This window comes from Daucus carota, chromosome 1, assembly GCF_001625215.2.
Source record: "Daucus carota subsp. sativus chromosome 1, DH1 v3.0, whole genome shotgun sequence".
Taxonomy (NCBI): domain Eukaryota; kingdom Viridiplantae; phylum Streptophyta; class Magnoliopsida; order Apiales; family Apiaceae; genus Daucus; species Daucus carota.
Window position 1 is genome coordinate 49,398,073 of NC_030381.2, and position 10,916 is coordinate 49,408,988.

Sequence of the window (10,916 nt, forward strand, 5' to 3'; positions counted from 1 at the left end):
CCCCCCTGCATGCACACTAATTTTCTAACTAAAATTAGCCTTCTAATTAAAATCAGCCAATTTGATATTTAATAATAAATTTATGATTTTATCATTTATATATTTTAATATTATTAAATATCAAATTGGATGATTTTATTATTAAAAATTCATAATTTTATCACTTATATTTTTTAATATTCACAAATTTATTATTAAATATCAAAATAGCTGATTTTAATTAGAAGGCTAATTTTAGTTAGAAAATTAGTGTACATGCAGGGGGGCCTCCTTATTATTTGTGGGATGAAATCAATTTATATTTTTTATACATATATTTGTTATTTTTTAGTTATAAAAAAATGCAAAGATTGGGTATAGAGTATTATATTAAAATAAATATTTTATTATACATGTTTTCTTAAAAAATAAATAAAACTAAATGTGGTGGTTAAAAAATAAAATTTAGAAAAACAAACATCAAAATTTTGAAACACTAGTGTCCTGAGGGCACCGAGTGTCTTTAATACATCTTAACCTATGTCCTGAGGGCACCGATAAAACATAGGTAGATGGGACAGCATTCATAGTATTTTTATGGTTGGATCATAATTTCCATGGCTCCCTCAGTTCTATTCCTAAATACAGAGCTCAAATCTCAACAGTTTTGACAAATGATACTCCATTGCTCTTTCACTCCAGGAAATTACAATACCTCATTTGTTCTCTCTCCTTTAACTTCAATTCATAATCTTTCATCTCATTCCGCTCTCCCAAACAGAGCACAAATATGTTTAATTTGGGCAACCAAAGGGTTTTTCCTCGACAAATCATGAAAATGAACATGAAAAGCCTCAAAAAGGGCCCCTGCCATTCAATATACTCTAACTAAAGAAAATTAGGTTGCTCATATAAATATCCTACTTATTGTACAAAGATTCAAATTTATAATTACTAATTCATTTGATTAATAGTTCACCTAGTCTATAATGCTTGATCGCGTACAAACACCAAGAACCAAAATTACACATCCAATTATTAGAATTTGGAAACAGAGGAATTCAATATCAAAGGAAGAGTAAGTCGATGTGTCACCTACTCATTCATTAGCTTCGGTATCAGAAGCAAACAATCAAACAAGGGTCATTGTTACATGCCAACTACTCCAATTACTCATATTATCAGCTGAAAGACAGAAACGACTCCGAGATATTGGTATACCAAACCCAGTTGTGCCAGAACTTTATGTCAGTACATCTTATGGCATAGACAATGACATAGCTTGAAGGTGAGGAATCCGGATCATCACACTTCGACATTAACCAACTCATACTCAACTAGAGAGAGATTGTTATCTTCTTTGACATCAAATTTTGCAGGTTCGGTTACTTCCACGAGGCCCCACTTGTCAACAGCTAGCCTCATAGAACCCTTAAACATGTCAATCTTAGAATTACGTATGATAACTGTCGTTCCAGGCTTCATTAAGTCAACTGCCACAAAATGCAAACAAAATTCAGTTATTCTCTGTGCTAATAGACATAATGAAAAAGAATTATGTAAGTAAGTACACGTGTATCTTCTTTCGAACTCTGTGCTAAAACAAAAACTTGTATCTTCTTTCAAACTCTGTGCTAAAACAAAAACGTCAACATATAGTTACAACTTGCAAGCAAAGTTGAAAACTTTTTGCTAACTGTCATCCTATGTAGCTTAGGGCAAGAATGCATTTTCACATATAGTACCCAAGTCCTAACAATCTAACAACATTAAAAGTAAATATGAAACTTGGTAATTTTACACGTGGCCGGTATATTCTACATATACCACTGTTCCTTTACCTCCCCTCATACCTAGTGTAGGACAAGCTGGTTAAACATAGATCCAGTAGCCAAGGCATCTAATGACCGCCTTTATGTATAGAAAAATAATCACTTGTAATTACATATCACTATTATATGATCGCTTTTGGCCAATACCGGTCAACTTATTTGCTCAAAATTTTACTAAAATCAGGGATAAATATTGTCGTAGGAACGTCACAACTTACAAAAGTAATCGAAGTTGCTCATAAATACTGGTCCTTATTTATTATTTTCATACAAAATGATATACATTGCTTACTTATGATAGTGAGTCTTACATAGCTTATTTTTATTAACCAAATTCCCACCACACACAATAGATAATAGATAACATGTTAGATATATAGCTGTATATATTTTTCCACCTATAATATTTTATCCCAAATATATTAGCTACAGACTACTTTACAATAAATCAAGCAAAGTTTTTGGCCATAATAGAATAAAGAAGAGGGGAAAATAAGAGTATATTAAGCGAATAAAGAGAATATTGAACAAAGCAATTAAGGAAGAATAATATGCAAGAAGATCGTCGGACAAGGAAGATGCACCATTTACGATTTAGTTTAGTTGCTCAGGGAAAGGACTCGCAGCTAGCATACAAACCAAATTAGAAATAATAATTCCAATGCATGTCGAACAGATGGGATCAAAAATTCAAAATATATATGGATTAGGCAACGCAAAACTGATTCCAGTAGGCCGCTGAAAAAGACAAGTACACCTCTTCATTTTTTTACCCCTTTACACACTTGTCAAGAACAGCAATTAAAGAGCGAAATATATCTATCTGAACATACACGAGTTTTAACCACATTTTCCTGCTTCCTTTTATACATTAAAAAAAACACACAATTTCAACAACACTTATCCGTGTTACAAAACTCAAAAAACATCTCATAATAAACAAATTCACTAGCATTAATCCGCAAAACTTACACACAACACAACAAACATTTCCACCGCATCAATCCACGATATACAAGCACATAACCTAGATCTGACATCCATCACAAATTCATAAACAACACAAAACACACAGACACACACACGAACACACACAGAGAGATAAAAATGAGACCTTGTTGGTTACGAGCAGTGAAGAGAATAGAGGCAGTATCATCAGCAATAAGACACTCAGCAATACGAGTGTTACCGGAGCTCCGAATTGACTTTTTGTCAAGAACGGTGGTGGAGGAGACGACTTTGACGATGAGATTGTGGCCTTTGGTGCCTGGTTTCAAATCATTCACTTTCACGAACACTGGCTTTCTCTTTGCGGGAACGCTACTTGCGCTTCCTTCTTGTTTTGTGTTGCTCGCCATTGAAATGAAAAGATGAGGCTTGTTTGGGGCAAATGTGGAACCCTAACCCTAATTTTAATTTCGCCTAATTCAGAGATGGTGTAAGTGCAGCTTCACAACTCGTTTATATATATTGCCCCATTTTTATTTTTATTTTAACAACTCGTTCTATATTTTTATCCAATCTAGATAAATACATGAGAAAGACACGTTACGCTGAACTTATTTTTCACAAATAAAAATTTATTTTATGTAAAATACTCATGGTATATATCATTTTCAAATAATATATTTATACAGGTTAAGACTTTTGGAGTTATATATATGACATCTTTATGTATATTAATAAAATTTTGTCACAAAACGTAACATAAAAGATATTTTAAAGATGAACTGAAATTAATATATGATCTCCAATACTCTAAAGATTTAAGGTTTCCATAGAACTTGATTCTAATTTTATAACTTATTTTCTAAAAAAATATATTTAAAATAAAAATCTGGATGTTAAATTTTTATCCAAAAAGAACTTAAAAATAAATCACATAATTATAATTTATTTTTTTATAAGCAAACAGAACTATAATTTATAGGAGCATTAAAGTGAGTGTTTGTGCATGTCACCTAATATATACTTACTCGGGGGACAAAAGGAATATCTTCTACTGCAAACATCAAAATAATACATTCTTATTATTGCTCCCTCCGTCCTATCCAAATGTTTATATTTAATTTGAGTATGGAAGTTAAAAAATATGTAAAGTAAGAATGGAAAAGTAATGAAAATGAGGATAGCAAATTAGCAATGTAACCGTTTGATTTTAATATAAAAAATATGTGTAATAAAGAAAAGTAGCAAGTATATTTGATTTTTATATTATAAAATTTTAATATATTTAATAAGATTTGAAATATAAAGAATTGGATGTTACACTTTAAAGACGAAAGTATTAAGAAGTTGTTAGTACATTGGAATAAGTTTTATGGGACATTTGTTAAGTAACTATTTTTATAAAAATAATCGAGAAAACAAAACTTTTTCTCTAATTATAGCATTATTTAATCGCATATATAATACTCCCTCCGTCCCATTTTAATTGACACTTATTCCTTTTTGGGACGTCCCAAAAAGAATGAACCTATTACACTTACTATTTTTTAACACTACTTTTCACTATTACACCCCCTACTTCTTCCACTGTCTCTATTCTATAATAATATAAACACTATTACACCCACTACTTTCCTCTACTATCTCAAATCTATTATTAAAATTTTGATGGGTCCCATCACTTTACCAACTTTTCAACTAATTTAATTTCTTTTACTACTTTTTTCTTAATCTCCGTGAAAGTCAAAGCATATCAATCTTTTTGGGATGGAGGAAGTATTATTTATTAAAGTTTATATTCGCGTGTTACCTTCAATTTTAGATTTATATAGTGTCTCCGCATACAAACACAAATATCAACTATATTCGCATAAACATATTCAAAAACTATGATTCATATCAACTATATTCATATAAAATCAAATATTCAAGTTTAAATATGTCTTATAATTAAAAACATATACCCCTCACTCTCAATCATTTGTATACATTTGGTTGAGATACGAAATTCAGGAAAAAGTGTAAAAACTGAATAAAGTTAGATGAAAAGTAGGTATAATGGTAGGATCTATTTATAAGTAATAATAGATTTTAGATAATGGAGGAAAGTAGTGAGTATAATAGTGTTTATATTACATAGTAGAATGGAGATAGCAAAAGAAAATATGTGATGTAGTAGTGTTTTATGTTATATAAGTTTACGGAATACATATAGTTGGTAGTGGGACATCCAAAAAGGAGATTGTATATAAATGAATGGGACGAATAATAAATTTACTGAGTCATACTTTTTTAGTTAGCAAAAAAGAACATCTCTTTTTTCTTTTTAAGTCTTTTTAAAGAGGATTTAACACTCTACGAACCACAGGTTCTCATTTCGGCAACCTGTCGGCCAAGGGACATATCATATCCGAATCTTTCTTTAGAAATCAGCACATGCATATTACTACTTTTACCATTAAAGGTTCAACTACCATATTATTTCACTCAAATAATTTTATTACATTCTTGATTCTTGTCAAAAAAGGATAATTAAAATTTATTTCATTCGATTAATTTAGAGATTGTATACCCAAATCAAGCAAAGCCTACCTATAAACAATAAACAATCCTGCAAAGTACAAACACCACAAATATATATATAAAAATAAATATAGAAGATAAAAACAAAGCTATACATACAAAAGAATTGTAAAACAAAATTGTCTATTTTTTCAAATAATCCATTTTGTAGAAATGGATTCTGAATATTGGACCTCTCGGCTAGCGGCGGCCAAGCGTCATTTCATTCATCACCACCATCAAAACAACACCTCCCGTCTCTCTTCTCATATGGGTCTCAATTTTCTTGACTTTTAATTCATTTTTTCATTCTTGATATATTTATTTATGTTTTTATCACATGGGTATTTTTTAATTTTGTGTTTTGTTGATCAGATCGTTTAAACATGGATGATTTTGTTGATGTTGAAGAAGATGGTCGTCCTGATTTCCCTTGCCCTTATTGTTATGAGGAATATGATTTGGCTACTCTTTGTTTGCATCTTAAAGATGAGCACCCTTCTGAGTCTAGAGTCACTGTGAGCCTTTTCTTTCTTGTCTTGATTATTGTCAATTTTTTAAGATATGTTGTGTTGTAATCTTGTTTTTATGTTGTAAAGTTTTGATCTTTGAGCTTAATTGCGTTATTATGTGATCTTATTGGCAGTTGTGTTTTAATTATACTTGATTTCAAGGGAATGGTGGAGAATGGAGATATTGTTTTATGTTGTAAAAGTTTTGATCTTTAAGCTTAATTTATGATTGTTATGTGATTTCATTGGCTCTTGTCATTTGATCACAGATTAAAAAGAAAATTTGCAAGTTTGTTTGGTGTGTTTCTTTTCTTTGGATATTTGCTAGTGCCAACATGATTTAACAAATGTTAATAAAATTTATTTGAGGTGTTTAGAGAGGCGGAGCCAAGAATTCTTGTCAGGAACCTGAGTTCATGATTCTAGGTACAATAAATTGCTATTTCCATGAAGGTGAACTCATAACTTAGATACTCACAAACTCATATTCGAGTGAGACTTGACTCCTCAACTTTTTACAAACAGAGATATTAACGACTGGCTACCAAAGCCGGGAAAGGAAATATAAAAGTCAATTGTGCTGTGTTGTGTCAGCCTGTGGATGATTGCTAGTTAGGGGAGCTTTATACGATAAGGTTGTGTATGGCTTCTTCTTTTTTTGCTATCAAAGTCTTTGGTAATCGTAAAGTGATTGTGAAGGGGAGATGTTATGAGCACTGGTTCATTTAGGTTCAATATGGCAGGAACAGGGGATATTGCATTGGCCTCAATTAGGACTCAGGGTGTGTGAATGGTTAATTAGCGTTTTGAGTATATAGATCGGAAACTACAGGTTTAGTTACAATTGCTGCATATTTATATACATACATACACACACATCTTGATTAAAAATTGCAATTAGCATAAGAAGAGTGGTATTGCTGCATATTTGTTTACATACGCACATGATGGCTCCCAAAAATAAACCCGCCATTACAGCTTGCTGCCCTACGGAACGGTAGCCTTAATCCTCACGGTCCAGAACGGAAGATAACCACAGAGCCGAAGGAGGCCTACGGAAGCAAGCATGTTTCCAGCTTGACACCTGTCAAGCCAGGCGTTGTGTTACACCCACCGTTAGTCATTCCTTAATTTCTGGGATACATGACACCTAAAAACCTACTTTCAGATCATCTGGTCTACCTACTAATAGGTCTAAAAACATGTCATTCCACCCCGATAATTAGGAAGGAGTCGGCACCTCTGATAATTGACTATAAATAGTTAAGAAGCCATGGAGATAAAAGGTAATGTACAATGTTATTAAGACACTAATCTCAAAAAACCTTCTGATGATGGCCTTTGAAACCCAGGCGTGATCCCTACGGCACCCAAATAGGACATTATGGCCATCAACACACATCTCGATTAAACATGCAATTAGCATAACAAGAGTGGTAGACTTGTACGGCTCTGCCAAGAATCTCAAAAGTTATGGCAAGTGAATAAGTGTAGATTTGTATTTTCACATGAACAGCACTGAGGAACATCATTGTGTTTCATCATTGTTGGGACTCTCACTCGTAGATATATATACTGTGTTTCTGTTAGGTGGAGAACCTTTGCGGCTTGGCCCCTCTTTTCCTCAAGAAACTCACATGCTATTTCATCTTTTCTCTCCATCCCTTTCTGCAATCCCAAAACTCACAAATTTTTTGCAGCCTACCAAATAGAACCTTTTCATGTTTTATGGTGTGCGCTGCTCGTTTCCGTGTTTGATTGATATGCACTTCAGTAAAACAGGAGGTATAAATATTTTTAGAAAATATTGCTTCACCGTGCTAGTACAAAAAATAAACTAAGCTTTTTAAGTTGTTATATATACTGGAAAACATTTATAATCTATCATGTGGTTGGTTCACTGGAAAACTGATTGGAGGGTCCTGATTATCTCTAGTTCCTTTTACTATATGTTTTTTCTTGATTTACTAGGTGCAAATTGCAATGGATGAATCATTTTAAAGTGTCATTTACATTGTTATTAAATTGCTCCAAGATTGTGAAGTTCCTACTAGCAATGTTATTTGAATCTTACAAAGAATTCACAATTTCTTTGCAGGTTTGTCCCGTATGTTCTGTCAAGGTTGCAAGGGACATGTTAACTCATATAAGGATGCAACACGGGCACTTGCTTAAGATATCCTTTTGAATGGAAATGGTTAAATTTTAAAGTTTGTAGCAAATTTGTTTGATAGCTCATTATCTTTGCCTTATGCAAGTGTTCTCCTTAATTGACCAATACTTGCATAGACGTCGTAGATTACGTAGAGTTGCAGTTCCTGACAGTCAGACACTGTCTCTTTTGGGAAGAGATCTCCGCGAGGCCCATTTGCAGGTGCTTCTCGGAGGTGGTGCCTATCGATCAAGTACTGCAACCCCATCTCCTGCAGCCACTGATCCGCTACTTTCATCGTTGATTATGAACTACCCTACTTCTGAAGCTGAAGAGATCACAAAAGTAGTAACATCATGTGCTGAGGATTCATCTACGAATACGGCATCACAACATCTATGGAAATCAAGGTATATTACATTTGTTCATGGTGTACCTCCCTTTCTTATAGTTTAGTATTGTTTCGCCTTTGTTACTTTCTGCTTGTAGTTTGCTCACGTGCTAATAAAATGGTGTGCTGATCAGAAAGTACAACTGATAAAAAAATCTTAATATACCCTCATGAGTTATATTTAAAAGTATAGCCAGAACTTAATTACACACAGACATGTTCAAACTCCTTATAGATGCTATGTTGTACAGACAGAATGTAGATATAGAGCTATATTTCCAGAAACGGAAGTCCTGCAATCAATATATACTGTATTAGGTTGTACAAACAATTCTATGTGAAAAATTTAAATACCCTTATGCAGTCAGAACAAGTACTGAAAAGAAAATTACTATCTTCATATTATATACGGAGTATTAACTTTTAATTACTACTATTATTATAGAAAAAGTTCTTTAAATTCCCAGTGCCTCGAATATATGTTTATACCACTATAGGGTCTCAGTATTTCATGGTATCTGGTTGCACGTGGGTAGACATGATTATCATTTGGCTTTATGCGCATTTGTCAGGGCTCGGGGAATTGGGCATAGTATTTTAGAAATTATGTCATTTATAGCTTCTGAGTCAATTGTGTGCCCTGTATATTGCCATTTATATAGTTTTTAGTATGTTTAAATATTTCTGACCCTATTTCCCCCTTGCAGTTTTGATCCATCATTGAGTATTGAAGAGCGACAAAAACGAATTACACAGGATGCTAGAAAAGCAATGTTTATGCAAGATCTGGTTGTCTCAACTCTGTTAGTTGAGTAACCAGAGATGCAAGTTAATTATGCATAACAAACTTAGGTAGAGTTTTTCTGTGGTACAGTAAAGAGAGAACATGGTACACTTTCTGGTTGCTTCCATTGCAGTGACATCTGGGCATTGTCACAGAGCATTTCTCTCGTCTGCCCCAAGAAGCAGAGTTCTATTGCATTACAGCACAAGTTGATCATTTTATTTTAAATTTTACTTCAACAAGACAGTTTATGTTTCAAATATCAACAAATGGATTCTTATTGGTCTTCTGACGAGGCAGGTTTAAACGAGAGAGAAACTAGAACCCTGGACATGATGGCATTATCATCAGTATGACGATAATTCATGTCTTGAAACTAGAAAGATTACCTATATAAGATCATAAAAGGTTAGCCCACACAATTTGTTGTATATTTTATTTTATTGGATCAAATTTCATAATAAGATTATGTACTTTCTCAGTAGCGTCACATTTTTAACTGATTTGAATTTTGAAGTATTCTTGATGTATTTATGTATGTGCTGGTAGTTTGACTATTTCCCTATTTATAATTAACTCCCTACATCATGCAAACATAATTAAAAATTAATTATGCAGTAGGCCAGTAGGGCATGTTAAATTATAGGAACCGACGATTTTCTCAATGTGGACATCGACGAGGCCGTCGGTTTGTTCGATCAAGTGCGTACAAATTTCGTGAGAGGTTGATTGCAAATTGTTGGGATTTTTTCAAACATCCCAACAATTTTTAACAACATTCCAAACAGAACCTTAACCGTTAACCCTGAACAGACTAAACATAAAAATATACTAAAAGAGGAGATTTTAGGCTATACTGTGTGAATATCTTTTTTCAAAATATATAATATTTAAATTTACTTAAAGAGGTCTTAAAAAGTAAGATTTATTCCATAGCACGACACAATTGTTCCATATCTGATCGTGTTTGGAGAGGGAGAGATGTCAAGGTTCAAGTCTACCGGTCTGTTAGGATGCCTCAGCTGCCAGGTTGAGGAAGAGTTACGGGACGTAAAACAAAAAATACGCAGACAGGGGTCGAGCATACTATTTTCATTATGTGTTGTCGAACGATTTGTGCAGTTAATAGAATCTTGACATTTACCGGCAAAAAAAAAAGAGTAAGATTTGTTAAGAAACTTCTTAAGAAAGACGAAAAGATATCTTTACAAAGTGAACTGCAGTTTTTCTTAAGGATTGCCATTGTCTAGAATCACCAGGTTATCATTTTTTTAGTAACAACTATATAGTTGTATAAAATATCTTTCTTAAACACCATTAAAGTGTGTGAACGTGTTATACACACGAATTTGTGAAATAATAGTGTAGTATTATATACTCTACGTGACTCCACAATCCATATTCTGATTATATGGTGAAAATATTCATTTCATATTTGATGTTGAGTTCGAATCTTCCATCAAGATGGCACGTGATTATTGACTTCACATATTGTATTATTTTCACATTTCGCTTCTACATCATCGCCTAACTTTCTGTCTATCTATACTATATTATAATAAGCCAACATGGGTATAATTTGTAGTCCAAGATTTTAGTTATATTTTTTGGTTTGGTACTCTCCTTTTGGTACTATAACTATAAGTCTACAAATATGGAGTTTATTAGTATTATATACAATTTCAAATACTAAAAACACTCATAACAATTCATTATCATATAATATTTTATTTAAAAAATTATAATGATGTTATAA

General features: G+C 32.7%; 2 protein-coding genes and 1 long non-coding RNA gene across 4 annotated transcripts; 2 read left to right on the top strand and 1 right to left on the bottom strand.

Annotated features, from left to right (window-relative positions):
* Positions 1-993: 993 nt before the first annotated feature.
* On the bottom strand, positions 994-3,312 carry LOC108204635 (uncharacterized protein At4g28440). Its single transcript, XM_017374173.2, has 2 exons — positions 2,926-3,312; positions 994-1,472 (listed from the first exon to the last, which is right to left on the bottom strand). The coding sequence occupies exons 1-2, from the start codon at positions 3,167-3,169 to the stop codon at positions 1,285-1,287; spliced, it is 432 nt and encodes a 143-aa protein (XP_017229662.1). The 5' UTR covers positions 3,170-3,312; the 3' UTR covers positions 994-1,284.
* Positions 3,313-5,435: 2,123 nt separating this feature from the next.
* LOC108204634 (protein DEHYDRATION-INDUCED 19) lies at positions 5,436-9,645 on the top strand. 2 transcript variants are annotated; one of them, XM_017374172.2, is made up of 5 exons: positions 5,436-5,595; positions 5,697-5,839; positions 7,932-8,009; positions 8,115-8,395; positions 9,084-9,645. In XM_017374172.2, exons 1-5 carry the CDS (start codon positions 5,496-5,498, stop codon positions 9,190-9,192), a joined length of 711 nt encoding a protein of 236 aa, XP_017229661.1. In that variant the 5' UTR covers positions 5,436-5,495; the 3' UTR covers positions 9,193-9,645. The 2 variants fall into 2 exon arrangements, with proteins under 2 accessions (XP_017229661.1, XP_063941968.1); XM_064085898.1 differs by having other exon boundaries at positions 7,932-8,003; positions 8,109-8,395.
* Positions 5,846-7,476, top strand: LOC135149898 (uncharacterized). Its single transcript, XR_010288135.1, has 2 exons — positions 5,846-6,286; positions 6,359-7,476. It is a non-coding gene; the product is annotated as an uncharacterized LOC135149898 (long non-coding RNA).
* Positions 9,646-10,916: the final 1,271 nt, after the last annotated feature.